The 20,019-nt window shown below is 45.3% G+C and overlaps 1 protein-coding gene across 6 annotated transcripts in view; it reads left to right on the forward strand.

Annotated features, from left to right (window-relative positions):
• The window catches only part of Dpp6 (dipeptidyl peptidase like 6), an 863,175-nt gene that overhangs the window by 752,759 nt on the left and 90,397 nt on the right, over positions 1-20,019 (forward strand). For all 6 annotated transcript variants that reach the window (XM_004860345.4, XM_004860347.4, XM_004860344.4 and 3 more), the window contains exon 9: positions 12,248-12,402. In XM_004860345.4, the coding sequence (XP_004860402.2) occupies positions 12,248-12,402 (155 nt within the window). The remainder of the gene's footprint in view (positions 1-12,247; positions 12,403-20,019) is intronic.

Here is a 20,019-nt window from a genome sequence, read left to right on the forward strand (position 1 = left end):
AAAGCAATGCAAAGGAAAAAACTATAATAATATTCAAATATAATAGAACTCAACCAAAGCAAAACTGAAAAGTACTTAAACATTTTTCCATATAATTTTAAAAAATATCTAAAGCATTAACAAGACATCAAAGGATGTGATTTGTTTTAGAAAGATTTTCAAAACTAATATTGAACAAATACTGGTCTGGGAAAAAAGTTCTGATTAGCTAGTAGACTCCACGTAGGCCAAATTTTTTAAATTTAAATTTCAATACAGTCATGTGACACGTGATGGAAATATAATCTTGCAAAGTACCACACAGAGTGCCAGTTTCTAAGAGCAAACTGAGAAGGTGTACGTCAATCATCTGTGACGGTCCCTTGATATTATCCAAATACGCAGTTAAACATGAGATACCTGAGGCTACCACTGGCATAGCAGCACACTGTTTTACAGTAAATTATTTTATATAAGTAGGATTATACTCTAAAGGATGAAAACCACAGCATAAAACAGTAACACTCATTTATCACACTATCAAGAACTGTGTACTGTACGTATTTGTGCTTCTTCTAGAAACACACCCTTCTCTCCTTCAATCTCAGTGACTCTTCCTTCCAAACCCACTGATGAGCTCCAGCCTAGTCTCTATCTACATCTCTTCCTAAAGTTTTAAACACAATCTATATATAGATTCTTTCGAGATTCCAGCCTGTAACTCTGATCTCTCCCCTTCCCCTCCTGTCACCCCTACCCCTTTGAACCTTTTCTTCCTATTTCAAATTATCAATTATTCATTTTAATCATTTTAATCCTTAATTACACTTTCAGTTTCTCACACTACAGAAACTATTCGGTATTTACACATGTGTGTCCTGTTTATTTCACTTAAGAGGATGCCCTCAGTATGCACCCATTTAGCTATAAATGTCTCTAGTTTCTCATTCTTTATGGCTGAGTAGTACTCCATTTTATATTTTTAAAAAACACATCTTCTTTATCCATTTTCCAGTTGATGGGCACTTGGGCTGTTTCCAAGCTTTAGCTATTACAAACTGTGCTTCTATGAACATGGGTGCACATATATTGCTGTGGTACGATTCTTTTAATTCTTTGGGGAAGATACCCAGCAGGGGAATAGCTGGGTCAAATGAGACCTCCAACCCCAGTTCTTTGAGGTATCTCCATACTGATTTCCACAGTGGTTGCACCATTCTGCACTCCCACCAACAATGGAGAAGGGTTCCCTTCTCCCCACACCCCTGCCAGCATTTGTTATTGGTTGATTTCTTGATAACAGCCATTCATTCTGGGGTGAGGTGGAATCTCTGTTGTTTTCACCTGCATCTCTCAAATAACCAGTGATGTTGAACATTTTTTCATATATTTATTTGCTGCTTTTACTTCTTTGTCTAAGAAATGTCTGTTCATTTCAGATGTCCATTTTTGAATTGGGTCTTTGAATTTGAGGGGTCTGATTTTATTCAGTTCTTTATGTATTCTAGATAGTAGTCCTTTCTCTAAGGCACAGCTGCTAAAAGTATTTTCCCACATTGTAGGTTGTCTCTTCGCTGTATTGGTGGTTTCTCTTGCAGTGCAGAAGCTTTTTAATAAGATGAGATCCCAGTTGTTGATTCTTGTGCTAGTTCCCATGCTACTGAGGTTTTGTTCATAAAGTCTTTACCTATGCCAATGTCTTCAAGAGTTCTACCTAACTTATCTTCCAGCAAATTTAGTGTTTCTGACTAAAATTTAGATCTTTAATCCACTTGATCTTAGTTTAGTGCATGGTGATAGGTATGGGTCTAGTTTTAATCTTTGGCAGGTTGAAATCTAGTTTTTCCAACACCATTAATTAAATAGGCTATCTTTCCTCCAATGAGGATGGTTGGCTCCTTTGTCAGAGATGAGGTGGCTGAGTATGTCTGGAGTTGTTTCTGTATCTTCTAATCTATTCCACTGATCCTCAGGTCTGTTTCTTTGCTAGTACAGTGCTGTTTTTATAACAGTAGCTTTGTAGTATAGTTTCAAGTTGGGGATTGTAATACCCACTGCCATGTCTCTGTTGCCTAGAATTGCTTTTGCTATTCTAGGTCTCTTCTGATTCCAAATGAATTTTTTGGATTGTTTTCTCTAGTTCTGTGAAGTATATTGTTGGAATTTCAATCGGCATTGCATTAAACCTATGTAGTAGTTTGGGAAGTATGGCCATTTTCACTATATTTGTTCTTCTTACCCAGGAACAAGGGATGTCTTTCCATTTTCTTATATCCTTCTCGATCTCCTTTTTCAGAGTAATGTAGTTTTCAGTGTAGAGGTCTTTTCCATCCTGTGTTAGATTTATTCCTAGATATTTCTTTTTTTTTTTTTGGATGCTATTGTAAAAGGAATTGTTTCCCTAATTTCTCTCTCAGTGAGTCTATTATTTGTGTACAGAAAGGCTATTGTTTTTTGAGTGTTGACCTTATATCCACCTACTCTACTGAATCTTTCAATTAAGTCTAGAAGTCTTTTGGCAGAGTATTTTCGGTCTTCTATGTAAAGTATCATATCATCAACAAATAATTACAGTTTAACTTCTTCCTTTCCTATCTTTATTCCTTTTATTTCTTTCTCTTTTCTAACTGCTGTGGCTAATGTTTCCAGAACAATATTGAACAGGTGTGGTGATAGTGGGCATCCTTCTCTTGTTCCTGATTTTAGTGTGAAAGTTTTCAGTTTTTGACGATTTAGTATGATTTTGGCTGTTGGTTTTTCATAGATAGCCTTAATCAGGTTGAGATAAAGACCTTCTATTCAAATTTTCTGTTGGGTTTTTATCATGAATGGGTGTTGGATTTTGTCAAATGCCTTTTCTGCAACTATTGAGGTGCTCATATGGTTTTTGTCCTTGACTCTGTTAATATAGTGTATTACATTTATTGATTTACAAATATTGAACCATCCTTGCATCCCTGGGATAAATTCAATTTGGTCGGGGTATATGATCTACTTGATGATCTTCTGTATTCTGTTTTCCAGTATCTTGTTGAGATTTTTTGCATCTATGTTCATTAGGGAGATTGACCTGTAGTTCTCTTTTGGGGTTGGGTCTTTCCCTGGTTTTGGAATCAGAGTAATACTTGCTTCCAGGAATGAATTTGGAAGCCTTGCTTCCAGGAAATGCCATTTAAGATGCTCTTCCTTGTGGATGCCAGGATGCTCAGGTCTCTCCGAGTGGCCATTGCCTTTATGTCCTCTGGCAGTGTTCGAAGAGGTCAGAGATCAGCCCACAAAGCAGGTGGCTGGGCAGGGACCAGAGCAATGTGTCCTTTCCCCTCACATCTCCTCCCCACCAGGGGCCCCCCTCTCCCTGGGTCCCTTGGACCATGCTCAGCACCTGCGTCTTCTGTCTGGCAGACCACACTCTGCAGATGCAGTGGCCCTCACCTGGGCCCTGTCCTGGGGACCTGGAGTTGGTGCTCTCATCTGAGTAGTAAGCATCCTAGAATTTGCTGAAAGAAAACTGAGTCACATCAAAGTTGAGGATCCCAGGAGCCAGTGATAGACAGGCCTGTGTGGCTGCATAGGGAAGTCTTCAAATCCATGGTCACTGTCAGCCCATGAGACCAAAGGTCAAATCACATTGAAAAGTTTCAAATCCACCCAAGTGCTGCTGGGATGAATGAAATATGAACTGTCTTAGAGCTACCAAGGGTTTGGAACTGCACTAGAATTTGGTGTCTGCCATTTTCCTGGAAGAGGGGGTTCAGCCATGCCAACCCCTCATTTCTCAGTTAAGGATAAGAGCCCTGGAGAAGGGGACAGAGCCAGTGTTCTGTCTCAGGGCCTGTTCAGGCCCTGCTGGGACAACTCTTGGCCTCTGAGATGTGAGTAGGAACCATCTTTCTAAGCAGGATGATATTTTTATGGATTTTTTTCTCCCAAAGATACAGATTTCTACTTTGTGGGGCTGGAAGCTTATAAAATTTGGGGGGTACTCTAGAAAAAGTATATGAGATGATGGCCACAATCCAGGACTTAGAGAGCAGAGGTGTCCCAGGCCCTGCTTCCCCTGCCTGTCGTGGGGATGCATCCTCGTTGCCTGCAGCCTAGGGTTGGTCCCCTCTTCCACAGCAAACTCCCACAGGTGCTCAGGAGTGCACACACTCCAGCTCATTGCTTAGCTAATCTTTGCAGATGTTGATTATCACTTGATTATCTCCCTCGATGAGGATCCACTTGTACTTTAAATGCCTCCTCTATATCCACATGCAATTTACAGCACTGCTCAAAGGAGAGGGCATAGAGAAACCATGTTCAGCGGTGAGTCTCAAGAGTCAGGGACATCTCAGGGTGGTGAACGGTGGGGAGGGGTGTGAAGGGACACATGAATGGTTGGAGGCATGATCTGGCAGATGGTGAGGAACAGGAGGACATCCAGAGCCCACTGTTGCCTACTTGGGTGTGAGGACACTGAAGCTAAGGCTCCAGGATGACAAGTCTGGAAGCTTCCACAAGTGCCCTGAAAAATGAAGGAGACAGAGTGAAACTCAAACCAAGATTATAATGCACCTCGGGAAAACTGACATGCAGGCTCCTGTTTTTACCTTTCCTTGCTGTTCTCTATTCCAAACCTTTTGTAACTTAAGTTGGTCTCAGTGGTCTAAAATCCAATGACTTCTACACCATGTGGCTGCATGGAGATGTCATTTTCCATGCTAATGCTGGCTTCCAGTGAATACCTGGGCCATGTTGGCTGGACACTCACAGGTGGCCTCTCTGAGGGGTCTGGGCTCCCTCACAGCAGGGCAGATGGTATCAAGGTTGAGTGCCAGAGGGAGCCATAGAGCTACACTACCTGTTAGGACCCAGCTTTGGACGTTCCCTGAATCAGCTTTCACAGTGTCCAGGCTGCTCAAAATACAGGTCTGGCTCACAGAAAGAACAGCACCTCTTGGGAGGAGTGTCAAGCCCTGGATGTACCACAGAAGCCAGTGTTAGGAAATAGAGCCTACTACATCCAGCAAAGCATGGATCTCAGTAGAGTACTTATAATGAGGCATGAATGGCTGTGGTAGTTAAGCTTGATTGAATCAACTAGATTGGCTTCAGAGCTGCCCAGGGGATTAGTAAAGCTGCTTCTTGGTGTACATAGATGGTTCTTGGAGGTATGGCCTAGGGTCTATATCTGAGCCCTTCCTCCCTGGTGCTGTTCCCCCGCTGTGCTCTCCTTTCATTGTGAACTCATCATCTTTGTTCTACCATGCCCTTCCATGCCCACCATGCCATGATGTTCCTGCTATGGAGCAGCCAACCATGGACTGAATCCCTCAAAACCATGAGCCTCCTTAAACCTCTCTGCCTCTAAGTTGTAGAGGTCAGGTATTGTGTGCCAGCAACAGGAAAGCTGACCAATACAAAGACTTTCCAGAGAAAGAGCACCAATAACCCCAAATCATGTCAAGAAGTGTACTGTGCTTCACTCAACAATGGGGTCCTCTCAGGATTCTGCCTCATGGCAACATCCTATAGTGCGCAAACACAGCCTGCACGTACAGGGCTGTGAGACAGCCTCTCAGTATGGTCAAGAGAAGCATTGACAGGAGATAGGTGTTGCTGCTGCCTGCACGACACCATGCTGTTTCATGGCAAACTTCTGTCTTGATAGGTAGGAGCTCTATAAAAATGATCAGAAGTGTAGTCAATACATAAACCAGGAACGTGGTCATATATTATCATCATCAGGGATGATATACTATCTATAGTCGTGCTGCTATACTTTCACATGACTAGTACTGCAGTGAGTCTGTCTACATGGGTGTCAACCCAGACAGGGAGCAAGGGGTTTTACTAGGACACTGTGACAATATGATGTGGCGGTATGATGTGACTAGATGATACAAACTTTCTGGCTCCATTATTACCTCGTGGGACCCCATCATGCATGTATGCAGTCCATCACTAATCAAAGCATTGTTAGGTGCCTGGATGTGTTTATGAATTCATCTCTGGAAGATGCTTCTGATGTTCTTTGCCTCCTCTGGGTGGCTATGGACCCCCAACACCTTCCCCAAATTGTTCTGCCCCAGCCTCAAAGTGTGTGAACTTGGCACATGCTGCAGCCGACAGCCTTGCCCTCTCTGGGCGCCTGTGTAGCCTGTGTTGGGGGGGGGGAACACAGTGGCCCAAGAGCTTCCTGGGCCCAGCACTCAGGAGCTGACACAGAGGTCTCTGTGGTCCCTTCACCTTGTGCCACTGTCCCACTGTCTCTAAAGTAAACCCAAGGACATTTTCTTTTTGGCTTTTAGAGAACGTCTGTAACTTCACATTCTGTCTCTGAAAAAACGTGAGTTTGAGATTCCTAGTGAAGCCTGAGGCAATAGGACAATGTCATTGTGGGTGAACTGCATTAACAGGAAGCAGGAAACTGAAAAGGTGACAAAATGTGTGGATGGCAGGGGCTATGTTCAAAGCAAGAAAAGGGGAATTCCGTGTCTCACTGTCCCCGCACAGTGGCTGTCTGGCTTCTAACCACTCATCAGTAGCTCCACCATTGTGAGAAGGGAGAGATAAAGTATATGTGTGTCCTCCCACAACATCCCTGAGCCACACAGGGCAGAGGAGGGTGTGCACAGGAGGGAGGGAACACAAATACGAGCTTTGGCGAGCACTTCATGGCTCCCACCCTGACCCCACCTCACCCCAAAGCCCAGCAAGGTCTGGGTAGCCCGTTGTGTGGGAAGCCCAGAGCCCCATTGTCCAGAAGCCCAGATGCCTTTTCCACAGAGTCCCCATGTGACCACTTGCCCTTCTGGCCCATGTCTGTGCCACCTTCTGGTGTCTCTAGCTGAATGTCAGAGGTGGACCTTGCCCATCAGGCACCCCCAGGGACTGTAGGCCTGACCCCTGTCCCAGCCTCCCTCCCTGTGGCCTGGAACTGGGCAACCCTTCTCTGCATCCCAGGTTCAGGTCCTGAGCATCCCTGGGGAGCTCAGCAGAGCTCTGGGGACCAACAGCTCATCCAGCCTAGGATCTCACCAAAGGATGCGAGTCCCTGTGACAGAGCTGCAGCTGACCAGGAGTCAAGCACTCTCTCCTGATAGGCATCTCTATCTTTCCCTGGCAGTGACCTGGGCTCTCCTCCTGTGGTTCAGGTGTTCACCGGAGGAGCTCTGTGTGATGGGAAGAACAGCCAGGTCTCTTCCACCCTGAGGTGTTCCATGGTCCGTGCCAGAGTGTCACCATCACCTGTGTGCTGAGGCAGTCTCACCCTGTATCTACTCCAGCCAGCAGGAAGAGGGAAAGAGAGGTGAAGGTTGGACTGGTCACACACCCCAACTTCCAGGGGCCGGGAAACCTTGCCTTTGCCCTCGAAGGCCATGTTCCCAGCCAAAACGCGTGCTTTCTTCTACTAAAAGAGAAGAGTGTGGGTGTTGGAGGTCAATTTCCAGGCTTCACCACTCCTGCTCCAGGAAGAGCCTGCTGCAGTGTCACTCAAATTTCTGGCTATTTCTGTGTTTCCAGCCCCCACCATCCTTTATAGTTTCTATGTGGATCACTTGGGTATTGGGATTGTGGAAGATAATATTTTGTTTATTATAAACTTCATCTCCCCCTATCATAGCATGAGCTTCGCCCTATGTGGAGTACTCGGTCTTTCTTCATCAAAGTTCTCTGAACCTCCAATTCCTTGACTGGGAAAGGGGACTTACCATGGGCTTGTAGACACATCACTTTGTCTCTGTGGCCACATGTGGTCACCTCTTTGTGTCTGTGCCCTTCTTCTCTCCTCATAAAGACAGCAATTATAGTGGCTGCAAGATCCACTCCACCCCAGGATGACCTCAGCCTGAGCTACCTATGACTATGTCTGCATGAACCTCATTCCAAGGTCACATGCACAGGTTTCATGTGGATTTCATCTCTCTTAGGGAACACAACAAACCCATAAGGGGAGCCTGTCATTTGTTGAAGAAGAGCAGCTTCCCAGAATAATTTCATACCTGCTGATGAGACCCTGTGGATACAATTCTGCAACCGATATTTATTTCACAAGATAGCATGGATGTTTCCAGTCATTTTTTGTTTGTGGTGTTTTTAATTGACAAAATGGTATATATTTACAGTGTGTGACTTGTTGTTCTGAGATGTGTATGAATCGTGGGGTGGCTAAATTGAGCTGATTAACACGTGCATCGCTTTGGTGTTCCTTGTGGGGAGAACACACCCACCCCACTCTATCCACAGCTTTCAGGTGCACAGTTTTGTCAACCACAGTCACCACAATGCCCAATAGAACCCCTGCCTTGCTCCTCCTGTCTCACTGAATCTCTGTGCCCTGTAACCAACACATCCCCTCTCCATCCCACTCTCTTCCTGCTGTCTTCGTGACGTCACTTTCCCTAGATCCCCCTAGATCCTACTTCCAGGTGATATCATGTAGTCCTGGTCTTTCTGTGCCTGGTTTACTTCCTTTAGCATGGAGTCCTCCGGGCCCCTCCATGTGTTCACAGTGACAGGCCTTCTACCTTCTTCTCTGGTCAGGTCATCTTTAACCAAAATGTGCACCACAAAGCCACCTGCTGGGCTCCCAGGTGCCCTGTACACATAGACCCCATTCCTGGAGCAGGGCCACCGACACCTATATCCACAGCACACATGCACACAGCCTAGCCAAGTGATGCCTTCAAGCCACCCCTGACACTCTGCGAGAATGTGACAGAATGAGATCAGTGTGCACCTCCTAACCTGCGTCTGCCAAGCAATCCAGAGATGTGAAGATGCCCTTTGGCTGAGTTGCCCTCTACCATCTGGAGCCCAAAGGGCTCCTGTCCTGCCAGACAAGTGCCTGAAACACAGGCTGGCATGGGTGAGCAGCACCGCCAATGGCAGTTTGGGCAAGAAATGAGAGACTGGCTGAGGCTGTGCCTGCTGTGACCCACTGGGTACCTTGGGGCATCTTAGCAAAGCTCCCCATGTGATGCTAAACTAGTCCCCCAGAACAGGAAGGTGAAGGAAGATTCCTCAGTTAGCTGGGCTTGCTGGAAAGACGAGCTATCCATTCTGTTCAGAGACAAGGGCTCATGCAATTAATTCAGTTGATGAAATAGGGATTTTTTTTTCTCTGTCTGCAAATCTCTGTTCCTAAACCACGTTTGGTATGTGGCATTTAAGCAGCTGCCTCATTAAGCCGGGGATCTTGAAGAAAATGTTTGCAGAACAGGGACTTTCATAATGAATGCTATGATGCCCAGGTGTTGTCTGCCTGGTCCTTTCCCCCTTAGTTTCTTATTCTTAATGGTGTCCTTGATGAGTGACCAACATACAGAAAAATAAAAACCCTAAGAGATAATGTGTTCATGGACACACAGGGAAAGCAAATTAGCTACCCTTGTTTTACAGGGCCAGGCTTTCAGCGTGGCAGAACACCTTTGTACATGCCACCATGTCACTGTGGGCTGGGACTGGAAGGCACTCACATTTCACACACACACGCATGCACTCACACAGTGTGTCACCCCCAAATTCGACAGGCCCCAAGTTCTATTCTAAATATCACGTTTTGTGGTCTACATTGATTGTTTTTCTGCATCCAAAGTCTCAGAAAGGCAAGTTGAGTTTGGGCATAGGACCCTGGCACTTTGCTGATGGGATTGATGAAAATGTGGTCTCCTCAGCCCAGCTTCAGGTCCTTACTCATATTTAGTCTCTGTCCCCACATGTGACCCACCCTGACCTGTGCTAAGCTGGAGAAACAGTATTTCCTTCCGGTCCAAGGGCAAGTCCAACAGTGAGAAGCAAACCAAGGTGGGTGGGAAGGAGCGGGTCACTTCACCCTCCTCCTGGTCGCCTCTCACCATGCCTGTGGGATGATGAAGATGTGCCTGTCCATGCGTCATGTCTGACCTCTCTGGTCTTGGGAGAGGGTGCTGGCTTCAAAGAGAAGGAGCAGACAAGTCGTCTCTCAGAGGTTTGGCTGTTATTCTTGTTTGTCTCCATCCAGCATTCTTCATTTATGAAGCTTATGGCTGCCAGCCCTTTGTCCACTGGGGCTGGGAATTAACATCCCGCAAAGCACTGCAAGGCCCCCGTGCTGACTTCTGCTGGGCCATGCTCCCTCCTCTCTCTGCCCTCAGACTCCACTCACTGGCGCTGTTTCCATGTTGGAGAAGTGATTGAACAGAATCACGAAAATTGCATTCAAATGGTGCCTATTTTTCCAGCCAGCCATCTGCTGGGGTCTATTACTCACTGCTCCCACCAGCACCCTGGCAGATCAGGTGACTCCGTGTAAAGTCACTTCTGAGTCACCTCACTCCAAGCTCACACCTGACAGTGCTGGAAAATCACAAGCTCCAGAGACTGGCCTGCAGGGCTTTCTCTCCCCCCATTTACCCCCACAGAGCCCCAAGTCCCCACAGAAGTAGGGCAGATCCATGAAATCCCAGTGAGGGACATTAGAGCAGCTACTGGATCCCCTTCCATATGTGAGGACTCAGGAACACACCACTTGTTGGGGCTCGGACCCAGGACTTAGGGCCCTGGAACCCGCTGTCTGAGCACTGGGTCCAGGTTAGGACATCCTGGGGATGGAAGGTGGCCTGACCATGGCTTCATGAGTCATGAGACTGCTGTCTGGTGCTACAAGCAGCAGCAGGGTCACTGCAGGCTGTGCTACCCTGAAGGAGGTGTCTCAGAGGACAGAGAGAAGGACACTAATGCAGCCATCATTCCTCCAGGGGTACCCAGGTCTCCAACGTGGGGAGGGGAAAACCTGTACCCCAGCCAGCCTCTCCTGGCACATGGCCTCCTCTGACTGTCCTCATGGTCATGGTCAAGGACTGAGTCCTCTGTGGCCAGGGTGGCCTAGCTCTGGGTCCTCCCAGTGCACCTCCCCTTGGTGACCAGGTTCTCCCTGGGCAGTGACCCCCAACTCCATTCCAACCAGCTGCTCCCCACCCAACTGTGCACCAGTGCTGCTTCTCAAGTGTTCTCAGCCCCCTGCTTGCACTCTCTAATGTAGGAACACAGGTGGGAATGTAGTCCTTGCCTGCCAGGGACCAGAGCCGCTTGTTTTGTAACTACAGGAATTGTTATTCCAAAAGCAGAACCAGGAGGGGCTCATTTATGCTACAAGAAGCCCTTTCTGTAGAAGAGAACCCCTTGAGCTCAGAGCCATGGGCATGAGGTTGGTGCTGGGACAAGCTGTGCTCTAGGGGGCTAAGTTTCGAAGATCACAGATTCAAACTCAGCCTTGGCAGCTTAGTGATTTAACAAGACCCTGACTGAAAACAAAATAAAAAATGAGCTGGAGATGTAGATAAGGACAAAGAGCCTGGGTTCAATCTCAGTACAGGAAAAATAAGCACATAGAATTTTTCTCCCTGGATTGTATTTCAAACACCTAAAAAACCTATGTATAGTGGACACTGAGTAGCCAGGCACTTGGGGGAAGAGAAGAGCTTGTGGGTGCCTCTGGTAGGAACCTAAGAGAGTCGCGGTTCCTGTCTCTGTCCTTTCTAGGCTGGCATGCTTCATATTCTGCCAGAGTGAACTGAATTGGGTCCTTCTTTCTCTTGGTGTTTTGTGTGTTTGGTTTGGTTTGAGTTTGGGGTTTTGCAGTTCTGAGGATGAAAGGCAGGGTGTCAGGCTTGCTTGGCAATCAAGCACTCCACCACTGAGCCACACCCCAGCCCCACTTGGATTCATCTTTCTGGGGCTGGACACAGGCTGGGCCTTGAGTTCCTCTACTTCCTCCTCCTCTCCTGTCTGCCTTGGGACATGGCAGGAGCATATCCTGTCTGCCGGCCCCACACCTCCTGCAGACTGCCTATCCTTCCAGGCTAAGAGCTGGGCAGAGACCCCTTTCCCATTGAGAGCTCTGGACACACCAGCTGCTGTGCTGCAGTGCAAGCTGACCTCCTCTGGTTCTGTGTTTAAAATAATATACAAATCACAGTCTGAAATCATTCTATTCAAAAGTGCTCATTAGCAGAGACAGGGCTTTGGAGAAGCATGTCAATTACAATAAGGAGAAATAGGAAATTTAGAAAGATTATTATTTAGAAGATAATTTAGAAAAGAGGCTTACTAGGCCCCCAGTACTAAGACGAGACGGGTTCAGCCACCAGCCTCAGAGCCCTCTGGAGCCTGAAAGGCATGCATCTGGGGCTAGGTGAGGATGGCCAGGCCCCAGGAGGCCACAGTGCATGCTGTGGTGTGGAGTCCCCTGTGGGTGCCCTCCCTGGCGACCCATTCACATTTCTCTGCTTTGTTTCCCTAGAGGAGATCCTGAAGACCCACATCGCGCACTGGTGGTCTCCAGATGGCACGAGGCTGGCCTACGCCACCATCAATGACTCCCGTGTGCCCGTGATGGAGCTGCCAACCTACACGGGCTCGGCGTACCCGGCAGCAAAGCTCTATCACTACCCCAAGGTAGGCTAGCAGGGCGGGAAAAGAGCAGACTCTGTGTTTACGAGAGAGCAGCAAACAGGAGAGATTAATTATTTCTCATTACCTTGCACAAGTTCCATCACTGTTGAGTTGAATCTGTTGGCAGGCTTGCTTTATTTTAAATAATTGATCAACTGTTAATCATTTGCCTAAGCTTCACAGGAACCAAAATAAACACATCACCCCTATTCATGACTCTGGGTGGCAAAATCTCACGCTGTCAGGAGAGCCCTTCTCTTTCCTCTTTAGGACATGGCCTCTGTGGGCTCAGAGGGACAACAGTCTGCCCCTGGCCTGATCTGAGTGGGCTGATGGTGCTCGGTCACTTTTATGGTCTGGAAGTCTGTTTCCCCAACACTTCTAGGCTGAGATCCTCACCCCAAGGTGGTGGCAGGATCATGGTAGGTGGGATCTTGGAGAGGTGACCAGGCCAGGAACAGGCAGACAACAGTGTAATGCACATGCCTGATGCCATGACTCCCAGTGTTTACCACTGCATTAGAGCAGCCCAAGCGGATGGAGACAGTCCTGTTCACCCACACTTCACTTCCTTACCAGCTCAATGGGGCTGATACTGGAGGCCACTGATGGCCAAGAGCGTGGACACACAGAGCTGCCTACCCACTGGCCTCTCCAGATGGCCCCAAGTCTACCAGGTCAATGAACATGAGCCCCTTGCTGCTGGACCCCCAGGCAACCAAGCCTCAGCCCTGCTGCCAGCTTCTGATGCTCCCCCAGCCTCTGCCAGGGAAACAGACCCATAGCACAGGCAGTGCTGGATGCAGACCCACCGCCTTCTGCACCTTCTATGCCCTGAGAGCACCTGCACCTGCCAGCCTGTGGTTGCCACAAAAGAAGCTGTAATAAGACTGAGATAAAGGGGTGAAAGAGGTTCCCAGAGCCACAGGCCAGGAAGGTGCTCCATGGGCTCCAGCTGCCGAAACAACATCCACAGACCCTGCCGCTTACACAGCAGAAACTCACTTCTCACAGCCCCGGGCTGCATCTGAGCTCAGGGTGTGGGCTCCAGCTGATCCATTCCTGGCAAGGTGCCCCTCCTGGCTTGCATGAGGTGGCTTCCACTGTGTCTTCTTCACACGGTGCAAGACAGAGGGCTCTGGTCCCTCCCACTCCAGGTACAAACACTAATCCCATCATGTGGACCCCAGCCTCTCATTTTCCCAAGGGACCCACTTCCAAACAGAACCACACAGAGGGTCAGGGCTTCAGCATATGAATTTGAGGTGACACTGCCTGCAGTCCAGGGGGGCTAATGTTGCAGACCCTTCTGAGCAGCCCTTTGCTCATGTGACCATTATCCATGGGGGGACCCTCCATGCAGAGTGGTGACATATGGGTCCCCAGAGGCCTCAGCTTAGTCTCTCCTTAGTCCCATCCTGGTCCATCTAGCACGCAACATGGATTTGCCTTTGACGGAACGGGGTTCCTTCCCTTCATCTTCAGCCAATCTTGATTGGATGTAGCCCTGTATTACATGCCAGAGTCCAGGGTTAGCTGGATGCCCAGTTAAATAGGGGGTACCAGGCTAATCCTTTGCATCCTCCCAAAACAACACACACACACACACACACACACACACACACACACACACACACACCAGCATGTTGTTGCCTGCCATTTATCTGGCTGCCTGGCAATGGACTGGTTTCCATGGTGACCCCTCTCACAGGAGTTCCTCAAATCTAGGAGTGACCACCTGACATCTAGTGTGACCTTTTGTTTTCCAGTGAACTCTGGGACAAAGGCTCAAATCAGTCCATGTTGCTCAGGACATGGGGGATCTCACATTTTAATAGAAAGGCAATGTACTTGGCCAACAGAGTTCAGACACCCTTTTTTTTTTTTTTTTTAAGAGTAGGAAAAATTTATTGAGAGAAAGAAAGCTTCTGTCTGAGACAGACAGAAGTGGGACGGGAAAGTGGGTTGCCCACCCACCCCACTTTTCAAAGATATTTTATACAGCAAAGCCATGTGGTGAGGCGGGTACAAAATGGGACAAAACTATAAGACCCAAAAGAAATTTACAAGGTGGGCATGAGGTGGGACCAAACCATGACCAACCAACAAGATTACAAGTACAGTCACTCAGGTAATATTGATTAAATGGGAATCAAATGGGAAGACAAATCACATACAAGGAATTTCCCATTTAGGATATCAATCACTGCTATCTATCTCTAGGGGAAGTAGTACTTCTTTTCATTTTTATAATGCTAACCAGTGAATGTGCCTCAGTTGTTCTCTATGTTGGCTCCTGGAGGGCTGGCGCCTTAAGGGAGGCCTTGTCTAACTGCCTATAAGATACCTAACTAACTTACCTATCTACAATATTCCCCCCTCTGAAGAAGTACCCCTAACTGCTGTGAGGGGGCAAAGCTCTCATAGATTTTACCATAGTTTTTTCCTAATGATCCATAACTGTGGTCAGCTACTGGTGTAGCTAGAAACTGCCAGAAGGGGTCAGTGACTAGAGCCCCTTTTTATATCTAGATTTATTATGATGGCATTATTTTATACCTCTTTTGGTTGTTCTTTTCTGTTTGGTGTTTAAGACCAAGTTAAAGTGAGACCTAGGTCAATAAGTATGAACCTCTTGCTATCTGTCAAGGGCAGCTAAGTCTCCTTAGGCATTACTTGGGAACCATGCATAGAGCTTTTCAGCTCCTCTGTCAGTGTCACCCATCAGGATGGGTCACGGCCTTGCTTGACCATGTTGCTTTCAGTGAAAGCTTGGGAGACTTTTCCCTCTTGGTGACCCTCCTTTGGCATACACATTCGTCCTCTGATGCTCAGCAATCTCCCTGCTCAGGAGATTGTAGGATCCTGCAGAAAAGGTTCCCTCATGTCCTAGATTCTTTGTTGACCTTGAAAGGCCAGGGCCAAAATATTGGCTGTCCTCATAGCCAAGTTACCTTTCTAGTTTTTGGTCTCCAAATTTTAGTTGTTGAACATCCAGAAGAGAAGATCAGTGACATAAGTATTTCAGTAGGAGCAGGGAGCTTAACTATTATAATTTTGTCTGGACATTAAGCATTTTTGAAATAGAAAGCACAGTTACAGGGCTGTTATTTTACCAACCATGGTCATTTAGTTGAATCCCTGCAGTTAACAGACAACAGTTGTACATTATATAGAGAAACTTAAGATCAAGAGCTACACATAGTATTTTAGCATGACAATCATGATGACATTTTCTTTGTAACACTTACATGTCCATCTTAGTTTGGAATAGTCTTTCAGTCAAACACCTCCACCTGATCACAAGACATTAAATGACATAAAGAAAACTTATTTGTTATCCTTTAGTAGGATGCCATCTAAAGAGAACATATATATTGGCCTATAAATGTACCTTAGGAGTTTATAATGTCTATCCTCTATTTTTAGTGTGTGACATTGTTTCAACTGTTTGGCAACTGAACATCCCTAAGTGTGGTGACACATACAGCATACATCACATAAGTTTTTAAGAAAACTATTATTTGACTTGTTTTTTTATGCTGGCTTGACATGTACCTCTTATCATAAGTAGCTGGAGTGCAAGAAAAAGGCAGTTACCTGAGTCAAAAAAAGCTCATTACCATAAACAATATCCTACAAGACTTGTTCACCCAGAAGGCATGAATATATATATATAATGAATATATATATTATATATTATGAATATATATAATATATATACCATGAAATAACAATGACTGTCAGTTACATGAAACCCTTTGTCCCCTTAATTTTGTTTTGTACCAAGAGCATTTTAAATAAAACCTTGTTTTCCCATAGAAAACTTAGACCATGACCAATGTATACATATCACAATGATATGTTTACTGATGTATTTCCCATGAGGCTATGGAAATTATTGGGTCCCCTTTGTGAACAAAGGCTGGAATAAATTTTTCCAGGCAGCTGCTCCCTTATTTACCAAGGGGAATCCTGTCCAGTAGTTTTCCTAAGCCCAAGAGTCTTTATTTAATTATCTTAACAAATTTTTAGATGACTTATGAGAGCCAGATCATAACAATTAACACATTATTTTTGACCAATGAAAGATTTCTGAGTTATATATAGATAATATGTACTGTATTTGTAAAACCAGTTGACATTATTTGGATAATCTGACAACCTGGGAAAAGCATGTCTTTAGTAACATTATCTATAGTTACAGGCAAACATCTTAAAAATACAAAATGCAAAAAGAAAAAAATTCAAACAAAACAGCTATACATGTTGTAACAAATTGAATGGGCTGACAGGCACACACATAAGACAACTTGTTTATAAACCAGAGTGCCCTCAGATGTATTTGGCCAAGTTGAATTATAATAACTTTTATAATTTTTAGGTTTATAATTATAAAAGAAGACTAGTCAGAACTTTGTAGATCAATTAACAGAGATCTCTTGTAATAAGAACCAAAAGGAATAAAAATCTACACCTGTGAAAGCAAAGACCATGTTAAGATGGGCCCTAAGCTGATGGTTTATCTGACTGGAGTACCCAGCTATACAGGCTTCTCATTGTTGCTTTGATAACCATAGTTGTTTGATAGCCACGTGTAATTGTTCCCTCTAAAGGGATAGACTGTTACAAGTAATTTTAAACTGTGCTCTGCTGAATTTTCTAACAGACAGGGGCTATAATGCTTCCAGATCCAAGGCACAACCCTGCAGCCCTGAGGCAAAATATCTAGGCCTTATTATATCTAAGGAAACCCAAAGACTGGGGGAAGAAAGAACCAAACTAATTCTTTCCTTTCCTCAGCCCAAGACTCCAAAACAGCTAAGGACACTCCCAGAAATTACAGGCCCCTGTGGACCTCAGATAGCAGGACACAGTGAGACTGTGACCCCTCTACCAGCTTACAGAAAAACTCAAGAGATAAGACACGGCGTGGGGCAAGGGGGTGTGCACTCAGGCTGGGTTTGGGTATAGAAGAGACTAGGTGACACTCTTTGGAGCTATGTATAAATTCCAAAGAGGGAAGAAGGCCTGCCAAGGCTCCAACCTTCTGTGCTGCAGATGTCTACCTATGACAGGGGTTTTTTTCCATTTTGAAAAGAAACAAAAGAAAGAAGACATCCCCATCTATCCCTCTTGTTCTGTGCCCAGCATAAGGTGTACCTTAGACTTCATTTCATCAAGTGCCAGTGGTGGCTGACTAGAGGTGCAAGGAAGTGGCCAGAGCCAGGTTAGCTGTTCTTACCATTCTCTAATTTTGCCTCAGGGCTGAAAGACAGATAAATCTGAACTAAAACTTTTACATTTATTTTTTGAGAGTTTCAGGATTAAACCTAGACCAGTTTTCTATATGGCCCAGAGATAAGTGAAGGACAGCTTTACTCTGGAAGGATTCCAGGGAGGGGAGACTCACCATTCTGGAAGCTTTGTCTTGAAATCCAGCAGACACAGAGGAGGGAAGTGCCTTGAACCAAACAAAATGTTGAGAACTGCATTATTTCTCAGGGGCAGGGTGGTGGAGAAGGAACAGAAGAGTTCCTTTAAGTATGGCATAAGAACAAAATCTTAACCATCTCAGGTAGAAGGACAATTAAGATCAGGAGCTTTTCCAGAGTGGATCTGGGATCCTTAGCAAAACATGTCTCCAGAGACAAAAGCTATGATTGACTCCAACTGAATTGCCAAGCAGAAAATCAAACCAATAATCAAAGAATCCGAATGGCTGCTTTTTGCCTCTTGAAAGAGAATGAAAGTGTTCTAACTATATTGTTTGGGGCTTACTCTTTTAATGATTACTCTGAATCTATAATATCTAATTTATGACTTAAATATCCTACAGGCTGTTGAGCAGCTCCCTGATCTTGTAGAAACACTCCCAAAGCCATGTCTCACCTTTTATTAACATACAAACTGAAATGGTATCCTATAGGTAGACACCTAAAGTGCTTGCTTGAGCTTCTGGAATTTGGTCTGGAAATAAGGTTCCCAGGTGTCTGTCTCTTGAGTTTTTTCTACAAGCCAGTAGAGGGGTCAAACAATCTCACCATATCCCTCCATCTGAAGGCCACAAGAGCCTGAAATTTCTAGGAATGTCCCCAGCTGCTTCAGAGTCTTGTGCTGTGGAAAGGAAAGAACTGGTTTAACTCTCCACCCCCAGTTCTTGGGCTCCCTTAGATATAATAAGGCCCAAACATTCCACCACAAGGCTGAAAAGTTGTGCCTCAGATCCAGAAACATCACAACCCCTGTCTGTTAGAAAATTCAGCAGAGCACAGGTGTCTTGGCTAGAAAGCTCTTCTGAGGGGGCACATAACAGCACACCATCTACATATTGCAAGAGTGACTTGAAAAAACTATAGTAGTTACTTCTAACAAATCAGGATCCAAGAATGTTCTCAGCTTTTTCCTGGTAAATACTGACAATTTAAAATAATTGAAGGGCTTAGATTTTCAAGAATACATGCCTGAAAATGTATTGGCAGGCCAGTGGGGCCCTTGTATAGGAACTGCTTGTGTTCCAGTAGGAACAAGTTGTTCCCCTGGCTGCCTGTCTTTTGAGCTTCCAAAATTAAGATAATATTTGTCTCTATATGTAGTAGCAACTTGTAATACTACTTGCCTCCCATTAGAAATCAATGTTTGATTTAAGAGTAACAGTATATCTTTCTAATCTAGTCCATAGGTCTGAGTAAAAAACCTCAATGTACATATCAGGGTCATCTGAAAACTTTCTTAGGTCTCATTTGATCTGTCTTAGATCACTGAGAGAAAAATACACATGAACACAGGTAGTTTCATATTTACCACTTACTTTCTGAAAGGGATATTGTCTTTGAGGCACCTGAACAGCTTAGCTAAGGATAGATATAGCCTCATAGAGATTAATTATAGCTGGATAGAAACTCCACCCTCAGCACCTTGTGATCAAGGTTTAAAGTTGTCTTGGAAACTTTGTTCTCAGGTTCTAAAGGGTGAGGAGTAGTCTCAGGTTTAGAGGTACTGAATGTCTTAAGGGTGAGGCTGGGGATTTAGCTCAGTGGTTCAGCCTCCTGCCTTGCAAGCACAAGGTTCCAAGTTTGAGCCCCGGTACCAAAAAAAAAAAAAAAAAAGAATGAGAAACTTAAGGGTGAGGTGTCTCTCATTTTTCTATGGCTCACATTTACATTTGAACACAAGCAAGAATTACTTCTTAATATAAAGAAAATCTCAACATAAGATGATCTTCTCTCTTTTACAGTATAATTCTAATTGTGAGATAGCATCATAGTACTTTCCTCTGTGTACTTGGCTTTAGGAGGTAGGCACACCATACGTGGGTGTAGAGAAATACTAAATTGCTCCCTAATACATTCCAAAGGAGTTAGACTTTCAGATATGGAGTTCCTAATCTGAAACAAGAGAAACAAATATGGTGTCCCATAAGTCTCTTCTTGATTCCTGTGCCCTCTAGGGTGTCCCCAGGGCGTCCACCAAGGTTTATACCACTCCAGGGTAGGTAGCTACTGTCTGAAGAGAGAACCAGAAAATAAAACCAGACTGGACTATCTACCCTTAACCAGCATGCAATCTTATCTTCCTCGGGTAACTCATATCCTTACTCCATTAGGTACTCTCAAAGTG

This window comes from Heterocephalus glaber, unplaced genomic scaffold (genome assembly GCF_053883595.1).
Source record: "Heterocephalus glaber isolate CG9 unplaced genomic scaffold, H.glaber_assembly_v1.0 deba00000818, whole genome shotgun sequence".
Lineage (NCBI taxonomy): Eukaryota > Metazoa > Chordata > Mammalia > Rodentia > Bathyergidae > Heterocephalus > Heterocephalus glaber.